Genomic DNA, 15776 nt, shown 5'->3' on the forward strand with positions numbered 1-15776 from the left:
TTATTTTCCCCAGCCTTAGGGCACCTAAGTCAGATTACAGTCAGCCTGACAAGGAAGGTCTTTCCTTACCTACCGCTCCTCTTTTTCCCCCATTTCATGATCTCCAAAGAGAGAGTCAAGCCAACAACTAGGACTGAAGAACAGGATGGAGCCAGGAAATCTCAAAGACATGTCCCATGCCTGTCCCTTACCCACCCCCCCACCCCCACCCCGAGACATAAAAGACACAAACTCACATCCCCGGCTTCCACAGCTGAGGTAGACCCACAGTTGGTGGGAAGGAGGGAGAGAAGTTCTGAACTGAATTAACTTTTGCAATTTTGACATTACATTGACAAGCTTTTAAAATTATTTACACAAATCTGTTCTTGTGGCTGAAAGGGACAAGATAATATTTATTACATGAAAATCACCAAAAAAGCCAAGGAAAAAAATTACCTAAAATTTCTTTCAGAGGCTAGATAGAAATTCAACAGAGCTCATTTGGACAGGGAATGATGGGGCAAAAGAAAATTATTTTTTCTAATCTACCCAGTTCAGTTTATTTATTCAACTAAAAACAGAGGTAAAATTTATTTGTAGGTTCAGGCTGCTGCTGTCATAGTGATCAAGTTCATCAAGCTCAATTGTCTAAGACTTTGCCTATTCTTATGTAAAATTAAACTTGAAAATTTAACTTATTTTCTCAAATAGTAATATTTTCACTTGGCCTTCCATTCTATTGACATAGCATTTATCGACATAACTACCCAGTCTCCTTGACAGATGTGTAATTGTACTCCATTCATTCACCTGCAGCACAAAGAGGCTTTAAACCCACAATGGCATTGACTGGAAAACTGCACTTAAAAGAATACAGGTCAGCAAATACATCTAAACACATCCAAGTCAGCCTCCTCAACCCCCAATGTCAGGATAAGGTGGGTATTGATCCTCAGGTCAACATAAAGGAATTGTGGTGTGAAATCTTAATTTCTACATACAACTGTTTTCCCATGGAAGGCAGATAGTTTGGGGAACATGTGCTCACTGAAGGACTAAAGGTAATGTGTATTGCTGGATTACTCATCCAGAAAGGATTTGCAAGACTCCTTTGGGGGAAGATGACAGTAGGCAGGACAGAGCTCATCACACATCATGTGGTGTGTTCACAGACACTCAACAATTAGGAAATGAACTGAATAGGACGTCCAATAGCTCTTCCCCAGACATACCTCACCCAAAAGGGGGAAAACTGAATAAACACATACCAAGGTAAGTCAGTCATCAAGGAGGCTACCCTTGACTTACGGGTGACAGGAGTGGAAAAAATTGAGAAATTCTTTAACAACCTGTAAAGTGCATCCCAGGTGAATGTTGGTGAGAAAGATGTAATGTCCAGAATTTCCTAGGATTCAAGGGAGAGCACTGGAGTTTTGTATGGATTCTGTACATATCTCTGGGCAATAAGAATTATAGTATAATGATGTTGAGAGGAAAAGGGGTAATGAATGGAGGAGGGTCTTTTTCTCCAATTTATTTCCAACTGAGGAAATGTCAGCCCCACTTCTGGAGGCAGCATTTCTCAGAAAGCACTGGTCCAGAGAAGGAAAGATTAATATAGGCATAGCTGTCATATTGACCTTTTCATAGCAGCAATACCAGCTTCACACTAGAAGGGATTTATTCAATGTCTAACGACATTTATTGAGCACCCATCATGTACTCTCAGAGGCAGTAAGACTCGGGCTTTGCAGCTGACTGTTTAGGTTGTTTCACTTTCTGCACGACTTTGGGCAAGTTAATTAACCTCTTTGTGCTTCAGTATCTTCATCTGTAAAATGGGGATAATGACAATACTTATCCATTGTGTTTTGGGGAGGGTTAAATGAGATAATACATTTACTAGTTTAGAAGAGTGCCAGGCACATCAGAGGCACTCAAATATTAACAAACATTGTTAACATTATTGCTCAGTACTATAATACAATCATGGCAGTTGGTAAAAATTTTTAGGTAATAACTAGAAAAAGAAAACTTGGAAAGCCCTTGTGTGATAGTTTTATAAAAATATTTTATTTATTCCCCCACATTTAGGCAGACAACCCTGCTGAGGCTTCTGTCACACACAGAACTCTCAATTTCTACATATGCCCATTCTAGTTCAGACCATTATCACTTTAAATCTGTATCATCTGGTCATCATCATTTGGTCTTCTGTTTTACTTACATTTTTTATATACTCAAAAAGCCATAGTGGATGTTTGTTGATGTTCAGATTGCAGATCAAATCCATAGCCTATTAACCTAAGCTCACCTCCACCTGGTTCCACCTCACCTAAGCAACTTGCAGCCCCCTTCCCAACAAGCACTGCCAGCACTCATCCTGCTTGTCTTCCTAGGTCCTGCACGCATTTTATTTTATGTCTTTGCTCAAGACCATGATGTGAAGATCTGTCTCTCACCTTTCTTCTATTTGAGTCTATATTTCTTTCCAGACCCCCTGCGCAACTTTCCTGATTCTACTCTCCATGACCGCAGAACTCATTTACTTTTCTTAATTTTCAGTGCTTGGATACATATGATAAAGGCAGAAATGATCAGACAGCAACAGAGGTGTCCTGACCCTTGGAGACAGGTATGGCATGACCAGAGAAGGTGTCAGAAGTTGCTATCACAAACAAATCACATAGGCTTCTCATTGCCTTGCAGAGTCTCTCTGGGACCCCCCTCTTCACTTTAGAATATCCAGATCTACAAATGATCTAATCTGCTTCCCCTGTATTTGTGTTGGACTAATCTCATCTAATTCCAGGTTGATCTCCCACCCATTTCTGACAGGCTTTCTCATAAATTAGTAGTTTCATTGCATCCCCTGTGGAACTACTTCCTTCAGTCTGTACCCTTCCTCTCTGATTCCCCCCCACTCGCCAAGGATCAGGTGTGCTCACCTGGAGAGCTGGCCAATGGTTAGAATCAGAATGGATATGGTATTTCACTCAAAGCTTCCAGGAGGAGAAAGATCCAGACTGTAAGGATTATCTAAGTTTTTAGAGAGGGCTTAATATCAAAAGTAAATGCCATCAGGTCCAAGAGTTGTACACAAAAATAGAAGGCAAAGCCAAAAGGTCTGTGGCATGGTAGCCAGTGAAATGCGAGGCTAGGCAAGCGGGTCTGGCTAGATTGTAAGCTCTGTGCAGCAGGGGGCCTGGCTGTCTCATTCATTACTGTATCCCAGCACCTCAAAAATTCCTCGCGCGTTGTCAGCACTCGGTGTTTGTTGAATGAAAGAAGGTCTTGGATGACTGCTACAGTCTGGGCTGGCGTTTCTGAGGCTATGCTCTCTGAGGTTTCTGAGGTTCTGCTCTCTGAGGCTACGTAGTCTAGAGGCACTTCATAGCCAGTGCGTTAGAAGGCATAGGGCTCTGCTCAGGGCAGTGGAAGCTTGGAGTTACGCCAGTACTATCTCATCCTAGATTTGTCTGGGGTCTCTATGGCTCCATGCAGGCTTGTCTCATCTCACCACTTAGCTTGTCAGCCTCCTGTCTTTTCCTAGGACAGTGCTGCAAATGCAGCTGGCACTCAGAAAACACCAGTTAGTTCAGGTTGAATTGAGCTGGGCTTCCCTGGGTAACTCTTGAAGTTGACTGTGAGTTATAAGGTTCCATTGTTTCCATTACTTTCTACATTTGTTTCAAGAATATCCTTTCATTGAGGAAAAAAAAGAATATGAATTGGATGTTTGCAGCAAGATCTGTAGCTTAATAATTATGACTGAATTATATAGTTCACTACATCTTAGAATTTAGAACAAAACCATGGCCTTTTGAAGTTGGTTTCCATGACATGTTCCACCCCATTTCCTTTCTTAAAGGAACACAAGGGCAAATCCTACCAGCTTCTGAGGCAGCCAGTCATCATGTGATTTCACAATTACCCTCCAGATTGCCAGGATGAGATTTAGATTTTTCAGTTGTAATTCAGTGTTATTCTAAGCAAATAAGTTTCACTTAGATATAAGCAGCCATTGATTTAACATCTTTTTTTGACATATAAAAATCAGACTGAAAGTTATCCCAAACATTATCTTGTTACTATCTTGACAGAGGTCCAGATTTTGTAAAGTGAGAAATAGCTAGTCTTATTATACCTGAGCCTGGAACTAAAACAGGGTTTCTCAACCTCAGCACTATTGACATTTTGGACCTGATAATTCTTCGTCCTGTCTTATGTTGTAGCATCCTCAGCCTCCACGTAACAGATGCTAGGAGCACCGTCCCTCCCCCCATTTTGGCAACCAAAAATGTCCCCAGACACTGCACATGTCCCTGGGAGGGGGGCGGAGGCAAAATCGCCCTGGTGAGAACCATTGATCTAAAACAGTCCTGAGGTCCAGTGTAATGGGGCCTTATTTTTAAGTAGGTCTTTTGATTCTCCAGAAATTTTCAAACTGTATCACCTTAGTATGATAGCAGATTAGGTAGCATTTTTTCTGCTTTTAAACAAGTATATTTATTTGACTGTGCTCTTTCAACCTAATACTAGTGCTATATTAGATTGTAGACTCTTTGAAGATACCAAATGTCCTTTCCTTTTTCTTGAATTTCTTCACAGAAATAAAAATGGTGTTTGAAATGATGGAACAATTTAGTGTATGTCAACTAACCCCACAGAAAACTGAGCTAGAAGAAATTCATTTGTGCTTTCAATTAGTAGAATGGATACGCCATGACAGCATGGTTCTTTTTTCTCTTTTGTTCACTGTTGTATTTCTAGCACCTAGAAGAGCACCTGGTACATAGGAAGTGCTCAATAAACATTTGGTGAATGAATTATGTCACTTCCCTTCTAAAAAAATGTTTAATGAGGTCCCTCCCATCTCTTAAGGTATAACATTTAGAATCCTTAGACTGGGTCTGAAGGCTCTCTTTATTCTGAAGTTTCCAATCTTCATCCCTGCTTCTCTGCTACACAATCCCAATCCTCTGACCCGAACTTACTTACTAAAATTTTCTCAAATCCCCATGAATATCTTTACCAATGCACAACAGCTCATTTTGTTCTCTTTGTTTGAAATGTTTTTTCAAGCTCTTAATAGTCAAATACATACAATACATACTTCAAGGGTCAGCTTATTTCATCTCTCTCTGTAACGCTTCCTGACTCCACGAACTCATAGGCACATTTCATACTCAAAACTTAAGACTTTTTGGTCCGTATCTCTCCCTGAGCATTTTAATTCTATAAGACACTGCCCCTTTCACCTTACTATTCGGACATATTTTCATATGTGCATATCATCTCTCTCCAAGTACAAGGCAACCTTTTTGAAGGCAGAAACAAATTATCATCTTTTTTTGACACCATACAGTCTATTAAATGATATCTACATAGTGAAGGAACATTATTCTCATTTATTCTTTTTCATTCATTTATTCAACTAATATTTTTGCATGCCTACTCTGTGCTAGGCATGTGTGAGGAAGCGAAATAAATATGGTCCCTGTCCTCATGAAGTGTTTAGACCATTTGGAGAAAACATGGCATCTAATGTATTGAGAACTAGATTTATAGTCAGAAGACTTTGGTGTGAATACTATTTTGCCACTTATTAGTCATGTGGCCATTTAAGCTCTCAGCATCTCAGTGTCCCCATCAGGAAAATGGAAATGGGAATGCTTACTCTGTCTACCTCTCATAATAAAGAATATCAAACCACATTGAATTTTAGGTGCAAACATCTTCTAAGTGACAGGATGTGGTTGTTTTAATTTGTCCACAAATTCTTTGACACTTTTTCCTTCAAGAAGTGGAGCCCAATTCTCTGCCTCTTGGGTATAAGCTGGACTTAGTGACTTGCTTTTAACAGACAGAATATAGCAAAAGTAATGGTGTGCAATTTTGCAGACTGGGTCATAAAAAGGGAGGGTGGTTTTGTCTTGGTGACTCTATTCTTTGAATTACTTGGTCTGGGGGAAGACAGCTGCCATATTGTGAGGCTGAGACTTCCTGCCAACGTGTTCAAGCTTGGAAGCAGAGCCCTCACTCAGCTCCAGTCAAGCCTTCAGATGACAGGAGCTCCAACCAACAGCTTGACTACAACCTCATGGAGAAACCTGAGCCAACCACTCAGCTAAGCTGCTCCTGTCTCATGTGAAACCACGTGAGACAATATATGTGTTATAAGTAGTTAACTTTTGTTTGGGTAATTTGTTATACAGCAGTGGATAGCTAATACATAGAGTACAGTACTAAAGAGACTTAAGGTATTAATGTTGAATATGCTAATATTTGTTGAATGAAGAATATCATAATTTACTATGGTTTATTGCTGAATGATGAGTTAAAAGTGGAAGAAAAAGAAGCATAAGAAAAGAAAATTACAAAGCCTTAAGAACTAGGAAACAATCAGATGGATGTAAAACTGTTGGGTGATTTGCAGGCATTTCTCATCCTGCCACATGCTTCATTTTCTGAGAAATATCAACCTGTGACAGTGACTTCAGGCTATGTGCTAAAGGCTACAGGCTACATTGTTCATTCCTGCTGACTGCTTTGTCTTATTCCATTTTCAGTTCTCATTTTGAGCTAAAATTGATAGTTTAATTAAATAAGCAATAAAAAGCATACTTCTACTCTATGTAGAACATCCTTTTCTGTGTTAGAGAAAGTCACCTTGGCTCTTTGTTAAACAAAAAGGCCATAGATATGGAAATTTATGATTTATTTGCATCAATGCCGACTTCTGAAAGTCACTGCTATCCCCTTGCCACAGTAACACTGACCCAGCCTGAACTCCATTATTAATAATGCCACTAGGAGGCTGAATTCAAGTCCACACCAGTCAACTTTGTCAAAATTAATATGAACCAGAACAAATTTAAATTTAAAACTATCTACCCACCTCTGGCCCACAGGATCCCCATTTACAACCAATTTCTTAAACACCCTACTGAGAACATAGTTGTGGAGGAGGACTGTCAATTTATTAACTTATTTAATAATAAATACAGAACTTAAATTTCTCATTGAAGATTTTGCCAGGTCTTCAAGTGAAGGACTTTGGAAACTGTGCTAATTCATTTAATCCATGAGAATAGTACTTAACATATTTACATGAAATGCCATAGGCGAGAACAGGGCATGAATCATAAAAATTTTCTGAAAATGTTTTATCAACCTACTTAGTTAAAGGATTAATAGCTCATGGGAAGTAAAACAGTATGAAAACATCCTTACTTGTAGGAGATATGCTGTTGGCTGGAGAAGGCTGGATGCCACAGGTAGATTCTGTAGCATCAAGCAGAGAATCTGTTGGAGGGTTCACTGAGCCTGGAAGGACTAAATAGACATGGGTAATGAACAAAATATTGTGATAGGAAGATAAAGTATTAACTTAGTTCCCCCCAAACCTTTACTTATTCATCTAACAAATTATTATTGATGAAAAACCATCATTATTGCCCTGCTATGGGCAAGGCAGTGGAATTTAATGGTGGATGACAAAGACATGGAACTTTCTTTAAACAGCATACAGCCTAGAAAATAGATAGGTAGCCAGGCACCGTGTTTAGTGCTGTGACAGCAGAAGTGCAGGGTGCCACGAGAATGCAAAGGAGGGGCACCAACCAGCATTGAGAGGTCAGGGAAAGCTTCCTGGAGAAAGAGACATTTAACCAAAACCTGGTAAAACAATTACTGCAGATAATGTTTTGAGGCATTTGAAAAGTAACCATACAGTTTACATATCCATAAACCCACAATTTTTTTTTATTACTAAGAGTAGAAACAATGATACAGCTCTCCAATGGGACACAACATCAATAAACCTAAGACTGATGGTATTATTGTGCTCTTTCTAAAATTTCTATTTTTTTCATAAAACTTTTATTTGGCTATAGCTTTTCTCTCTCTGTGTGCGTGGGGTGTCTGGGATGAAAGAGAGGTTGGAATACGTTGTTTTACTTATCACATCATACATTCACGTCATTTCCTTAATAAGTCTCCATTATTGTACTGTAAAATAATCCTATTAGCATTTTAAAACAATTTAAAAATGTAAGAAGGACCTATTGACTTTAGGAATATGTGGATTAAATATAATTAAATGATTCCCAGGCTAGGGGATTTTGTGATTTTTCTAGATACCATGGCATTGGGTACAGTATAACACATCTGATGAGCTGTATCAATTCTTTGGACATTTAATTAGAAATTATACTATTGTTCCTATTCGTTAATTTACTTTAAGGAATAAGTATATACAATTTAAGCTATGTCACTTGATAGCACATAGCACATTGGAAGGAATTTGTTTTTGTGATCTAAATGCATCTATGTTTTATTCTCATTGGTAGTTTGTTATTGCTGTTGGATATAGGTAGTACTCACAGCTCGCTGTGACTTGCTATCATAAATGATCCCTTGCTATTAATCTCTGAGGAGGTTGGGGGGTAGTTATATGGAGATTATGTGAATAGGTCAGCAGAATGACTATTCTCTTCCCCTTATGCCATCTGGGACAAGTTTGAACTCTTCAGCATGACACACAAATCTGATCATGATTTAATCCCGCATTACACTCCTATCTTCATTTCCTGATGCTATTATCTTTTACATCTCTTTAAAATCACACCCTCAGGACTTCCCTGGTGGCGCAGTGGTTATGAATCCACCTGCCAATGCAGGGGACATGGGTTCAAGCCCTGGGCCGGGAAGATCCCACATGTCATGGAGCAGCTAAGCCCATGCGCCACAACTACTGAGCCTGCACTCTAGAGCCCACGAGCCACAACTACTGAGCCCGTGAGACACAACCACTGAGCCTGCATGCCACAACTACTGAAGCCCACGTGCCTACAGCCCGTGCTGTGCAACAAGAGAAGCCACTGCAATGAGAAGTCTGTGCACCACAATGAAGAGTAGCCCCCCTGCTCAGTGCAACTAGAGAAAGCCTGCACACAGCAACAAAGACCCAACGCAGCCAAAAATAAATAAATACATTTAAAAAATAATACACCCTCAATCCAACAGGTAATATTTCAATCCAATTTACCAAACACAATGTTCTCCATGACTTCTTGATGTTTGTGCTTACTGTTCCCTAATACTTTCCCATCCCAAACTTCCTACCATGTACCTCTCAGACTTGAAGAATCCTAGGGATCTTTGTGATGCACTCATAGCTCTTAATGTTTGCCCTAGCAAAGGCCTCATTACTTCATCACTACACCTCTCAAGAGAAGTAATTGTTTTGTTTCTCACTGTATTTCCGGTTCCTGGCAAATGCAAGTGGATGAATTGAATGTATACAGATTTCTTCTTAACATTCAAAGATCAGCTTTAAGTACATACGTGACTGCTGGTGCATCATAAGCATCATTTTCCAAAGTAGGAACCTTAGTGAGATGGAACGGGCCTGGAAAAATAACGCCTAGGTGTTTTTCTCTGCAGATTGATTAGAATAGAGGCTGGCAGACTATGGCTAGGTGAAATCCCACTCACTGCCTATGTTTGTAAGTAAAGTTTTATTGAAACACAGCCATGCCCATTTGTTTATGTATTGTCTACGGCTGCTTTTGTACTACAATGGCAGAGCTGAATAATTGTGGTAGAGACCATATGGTCCACAAAGCATAAAATACTCACTATCTGGCAGATTAAAATCAGAAAATGTGTGTCAACTCCTAGAACAGAAGTTGTTGATAGGTTATGCTCAATCCTAGATTTCCAAAACGGGAAAGAAGCATTTAGTTTTCATTTGTTGAATATTTCTACTTTAAGATATTATTTTGCCATGTTTCATCACCAAATATCTTTGTAAACTGGGCTTCTTGGTACATACAACCTCAGAGTGCATTAGGATGTTATTAATGCAAGATTTGCATTTTGAGATGAATCCTTTGCTCTGTGACAAAAGTGATGCACAGCTTCACTGAGGCCATAAAGAGTCCTTTTAGTTTCAGACTGGCCTATAAAGTAGAAACTCTGTCTTGGTCAAAACAAAACTTGGTCAAAACTTGGTCAAAACAAAACTAAGAGGGTATAGTACTCCATCTGTTCACAAGTGTGTCTATTCTGCACAGGACTGGCAGGGCTCTCAAGACCCCCTTCATGGGCAGCAGTGGCCACGTGTTTGTCCCACAGGCAGCAGGGTCAATTCTAGAGCTTCTTCAGAGCTTGAATCAGCCATTAGCTGGTCCACCCAGAAATGAACTGAACCCCATGGTTTGCTAGATCCTTGCTGGTCAAAATGTGGTCCATAGCATCTCTTAGGATCTTGTTAGAAATGCAGGATCTCAGGCCCTGCCCCTCCCAACCCCTTCAACTTACTGAATCAAAATCTGCTTTTTAACAAGAACTTTAGGTGATCTGTATGTATAGTAAAGTCCTTTATTGATACTCTCAGTATTCCCGGGATCAGTCATGGGTATGAGGGAAATCATAAAACCAGAAGTATTTTTCCGGCATACGTTACCTTAATATTCAGTGGTCCTCTCATCCCACTATCAAACTATCCATTTTTAATCCTCTCTCCACATCCCAAAACACACATACACACTCTCACACACACACTGAACCACTCATCAACCCTTAACTCTCTTTGTATCCCAAAGGTCTTGATCTCGACAGTTACAGTTAGAAATCTACTTAATCAACAAGGCAGGCAGAATATTACCCACCTCAGGAGGTATCTGCACTCAACTCTTTTTTTCTTTTTATAAATTTATTTTATTTATTTTATTTTTGGCTGCGTTGGGTCTTTGTTGCTGTGCACGGGCTTTCTCTAGTTGCGGTGAGCACGGGCTACTCTTCTTTGTGGTGTGTAGGCTTCTCATTGAGGTGGCTTCTCTTGTTGCGGAGCACGGGCTCTAGGTGCATGGGCTCCAGAGTGCAGGCTCAGTAGTTGTGGCGCATGGGCTTAGTTGCTCCGCAGCATGTGGGATCTTCCCGGACCAGGGCTCGAACCCATGTCTCCTGCATTGGCAGGTGGATTCTTAACCACTGCGCCACCAGGAAGCCCCTGCACTCAACTCTTGAACTGAAAAAAACAAACTATTCCTTCTACCCCCCAAAAAACAAAACAACTCTTTGTATATGCCAAAACATTGACTCCTCCACGCTACAATATTAGACATTCTGACAGACTTGGTTGGCATGATAGGATATTTTTAGAAAGAGCTTATTTTAAAGTTACTGTTGAATCATGACAATTCTTCAGGCCCTGGTACTCGAATAGCTGCCTGACGAGCCACCTTCACCTTGACCCCTTCCCGTTTCTGAGTTTTCTAGAATAAGAATCACTGAGCACTTGAATGTCCTGAGAGACAGGTGGGTAGGTAGGGAAAGAAGCACCTCAGAGGGCTGTTACCTTGCAGCCTTCCAACATTGTTACTCTTTTCTGGGAACAAAAGAGAGCAAGTCCTCCCCTTCTCTCCCTAAATCTCCTTTTTGTTCTGTAATAGTCTTAGAATTTCTCTACTTTAGCACTAAGAAACAGATTTTTCTCCTGCATTTTCATGTCAATATCTGTCCCACAAGGCAATGACTCTTGCACAAGGCATCAGAACTTTACTCCAGAGTTTATAAAGCATCCAGCAGTACTACTGCAGGCAGAAAGCATGTTAGGAAGTAAATGTTTAAGAACTTAGAACAAATAGGAAAATAGGACATGGCAGTGATATTGTTTTGCAGAGCCTCAACTATATCTTCTAAATCATTCAAAAGATAAATATCAGAATATGAGCAGAATATAAGCTATAATTTTGGGAAACTGAACTGTTTAAGATTTACTGTCTTTAATATTTGATCGTAAAGGATAAAGACTCATTTGACAATTTAAAATTGCCTAAAATTATACTAGATCAGGGCTGTCCTGTAAAATTGAAATTATGGTGTGCTTTGAGTATCAGAATCAGTGCTCTTCCTTCTTACCTTAAAAAATATTCACTACTTTCTGATCTTAAGACAAAATACAGTTCAAGAGAATGAGAAGGAAAGCCTGGAAGAAAATGTTTGCAAAAGATATATCTGATAAAGAACTGTTATCAAAATATACACAGAATTCTTAAAACTTAACAATAAGGAAACAAACAACCTGATTTAAAAATGGGCCAGATGGACTTCCCTCATGGCGCAGTGGTTAAGAATCCACCTGCCAATGCAGAGGACACGGGTTTGAGCCCTGGTCCGGGAAGATCCCACACGCTGCAGAGCCACTAAGCCCGTGCACCACAACTACTGAGTCTGCGCTCTAGAGCCCCCAGGAGCCACAGTTACTGAGCCTGTGTACCACAATTACTGAAGCCCGCACGCCTAGAGACTGTGCTCCGCAACGAGAGAAGCCACCACAATGAGAAGCCCGCATGCTGCAATAAAGAGTAGCCCCCACACGCCACAATGAAGAGTAGCCCCTGCATGCCGCAACTTAGAGAAAGCCTGCACACAGCAACGAAGATCCAACACAGCCAGAAATAAATAAATTTTTTAAAAAGTTAAAAAAAAATAAAAATGGGCCAGAGACAGATATCTCACCAAAGAAAGTATACAGTTGGCAAATAAGCATATAAAAACATGCTCCACATCATATGTCATCAGAGAACACAAATTGAAACAACAATGAAATACTGCTACACCTATTAGAATGGCTGAAATCCAGAATATTGACAGTACAAAATGCTGGCAAGGATGTGGAGGAATAGGAACTCTCATTCATTGCTGGTGGGAATTCAAAATGGTACAGCCACTTTGGAAAACAGTTTCTTGGTTTCTTATAAATCTAAACATACTCTTATCATACAATCTAGCAATTGTGCTCCTTCGTATTTACTCAAAGGAGTTGAAAATGCATGCCCCACAAAAACCTGCACATAGAAGCTTTATTTTTAATTGTCAAAACTTGGAAGCAAACAAGATGTCCTTCTGTAGATGAATGGATACATAAACTGTGGTATACGCATTCAGTGGAATATTATTCAATGCTGAAAAATAAATCTATCAAGCCGTGAAAAGACATGGAAGAACCTTAAATGCATATTACTAAGTGAAAGAAGTCAATTTTAGGACAGTGAAATTTTAGGGCTGTAGGACCTAACCTAACCATAATGATGAGTACATCGTTTGCCTAAATCTGTAGAATGTACACCACCAAGAGGAAACCCTAAAGTAAACTAAGGACTTTGGGGGATTGCTATGTGTCAGTGTAGCTTCATCAGTGGTGACAAATGCACCATTCTGGTGAGTGATGTTGATAATGAGGGAGAGGATGCATGTGTGGGGAGAGGGTATATGAGAAATCTCTGTACCTTCCTCTTAATTTTGCTGTGAATCTAAAACTGCTCTAAAAAATAAAGTCTTTAAACAACAACAAAAAAAACAAGAACCAGTCTTAACATCATAAAATATTGTTTTTTCAAATGTGGCTCTGTCTATGATGGGAATAGGATTCTCCTTAGGAATTTGAGGTTAACTGTTTTTTAGCTCATGTCCTTAGATTTGGCCAAAGCTACTGGTAAATCTATGTGAGAACCAGTTACCTTTACACTGTTCCAAGACTGCAGCCCTAACCTTGTACAGTCTTCTGGAAAGGAGGTGCACTTATTTCTGAGGGAATTAGGCTAAGTTGAGTATGGATATTTCATGACCATTTCTGAATGATGAACTCAAAATTCACAGAATGATGTGAACTGGCGTGGTTGCAGGCTTGCAGGGATCATGCTAATGTCCTCATGTCTGAATGGCACCTGTTTCTGCATAACAGGGATGGGTTTACACAGCAACATACCCCATCCAAAGCTCACAGGAACCAACTAACAGCATTGGTAACAGGGCTGGGAAGGACCCAATATGCAGACTGTAGCCTTGAAACAAAGGGAAACTCTTTCCCTCATAAATTATTCTGGTTTTTATAAGTATGTTATAGACTACAATATCTCTGAAAATAGGAAGGTGGTAAAAGATGTTAATGGTTCTGCAGAGTCATAATAATGACTTGCAAATCTGTTTAAGTTTTATAGGTATTACTTTACTGTTACATAGGCATATTTGACAGTTGTCATTATGCACTTCTATTTTCTATAGACAATCTGTTGTCACTGTATTTGTTGAGATATTTGTTCACATCTTTTATGTAGTAAATCTTTATTGTTTGATCTGGTTCAGAGTAATGAATATTCTGGTTAATCTAATGTTGTAATAGAATGATCCCACATATAAATTTTCAAGTCATAAAAATCCTCCGTGTCAGATTTTGTGCTTCAAGTCTAGGGATACTAAAATTGTTATAACAGCAGAGGTTGGCATAACACTGTAAATCAACTATACTTCAATAAAAAGAAAATAAAATCATTATATCTCATACATGGTTTATCCATTCCTAAGTATTAGAATTATATATCCTATACATAAATGAATGTTTTATAGACTCTGAAGTAATTTTAGGGTTTTAAAAACTCTCTTGATAATCAATATGTTAGTGTTAATTTTCATTATATTGTAAGTAGTAGCAGGAATATGCCCAAGTGACCAGGAAAATATAAAACAACCTCAGATGAGACTCCATTTTGGGCTCCCCACTTTGAGTGCTGTAAATGTGTACATGGGAAGCATATCCTTACTTTAAGAATACTGTTGCTAGATTATATCCTTTTCCTGAATTAAGCTGTAGACTTATAACACTGTCACTCTGGGTCCTGCAAGTCTTCTTTAGAAATATTAACTGCCACTGTTAGTACCACCTCCAAATAGCATACATGGTAGCAGGAAATGAATGTAAAACTCTCCATCCCTGTAGGCCAGAACTTTGTCTCACAGCTTCTTGACACTGAGGGTTCTAAATGCCAGTTCTGAAGTTATCACCTTCCAAAATAATAACTAAATGCAGTTGTGTGCTGGTAAAATTCTGGCCATACCTCCTGGCCTCAAGGTTGGAAGGGTAATGGGCACATCAAATCACAGCTTATTTAACAGAACATATCTATAATGACCCTTAAAAGATATTTGCAGGATTGCATCCTGTCATTATTGTGGGTGAATTGTTTTTAAAGTGATCTAATAACAAAACCAGTAATAGTCTCAAAATGAATCAAGTGGATCAATACAATCATTCATCAACGTAAACTTAAAATTTTATCAATTAAAGATCATAATGCAGCAAGAGCTGTGTGACTCAGTGACTGTTGAAAATATACTGAGCTCTGAGGAAAAATGACTCAGGAGAAAGGAGAAGGGCTGCTGTCCCAGGCAGGAGACAGCTGGGATTGTTCTGGCAGAGGCTGCCATGTTTACCACCTATGAGAATATCGCTTTGTATGTTCTCACCTGAGCTTGTCTTGACATGTGTCCTGCTCCAGGAACTTTTAATCCTCTTGGTAAACATGTTCCTTACCATGGAGCCAAGTCCTTTATGTACACTTCCTCCAAACCTCCTCACCCCCAACCCACCCAGATCCTTGCAAGAAAAAGTAGAAACTATTTGTTTATTGGTTTAAAGCAGTGATGCTAAGTTCACTGAACTAACTGAAATGATTAATTCATGTAGGTTGAATTAAACTAGTTGGCACTCATATAAAAGATTTGCATTTACTGAAAGTTAAATACAACGTTAGTGTATTAGTTGTATTTGACCAAGTCAAATATATTTCTTATATTCTGGGAAATGTTACCTCCCAACCCCTTGGAGGAGCTAGATGAGGTATCAGAAAATGGCATTTGGTAGGCAAGATGATGTTTTTCTTGGAATGAGAATTGCTCTTAAATGCCAAGATCAACTTGGGCAGTGGCAACTTCTGTTGTGCTTT

The 15776-nt window shown here is 39.3% G+C and overlaps 1 protein-coding gene across 1 annotated transcript in view; it reads right to left on the reverse strand.

Annotated features, from left to right (window-relative positions):
- The window catches only part of CD96 (CD96 molecule), an 84398-nt gene that overhangs the window by 30036 nt on the left and 38586 nt on the right, over positions 1-15776 (reverse strand). Inside the window, 1 exon segment of the mRNA XM_065875866.1 lies at positions 7219-7320. Coding sequence (XP_065731938.1) covers positions 7219-7320 — 102 coding nt within the window.

This window comes from Phocoena phocoena, chromosome 4 (assembly GCF_963924675.1).
Source record: "Phocoena phocoena chromosome 4, mPhoPho1.1, whole genome shotgun sequence".
NCBI classification, from domain to species: domain Eukaryota; kingdom Metazoa; phylum Chordata; class Mammalia; order Artiodactyla; family Phocoenidae; genus Phocoena; species Phocoena phocoena.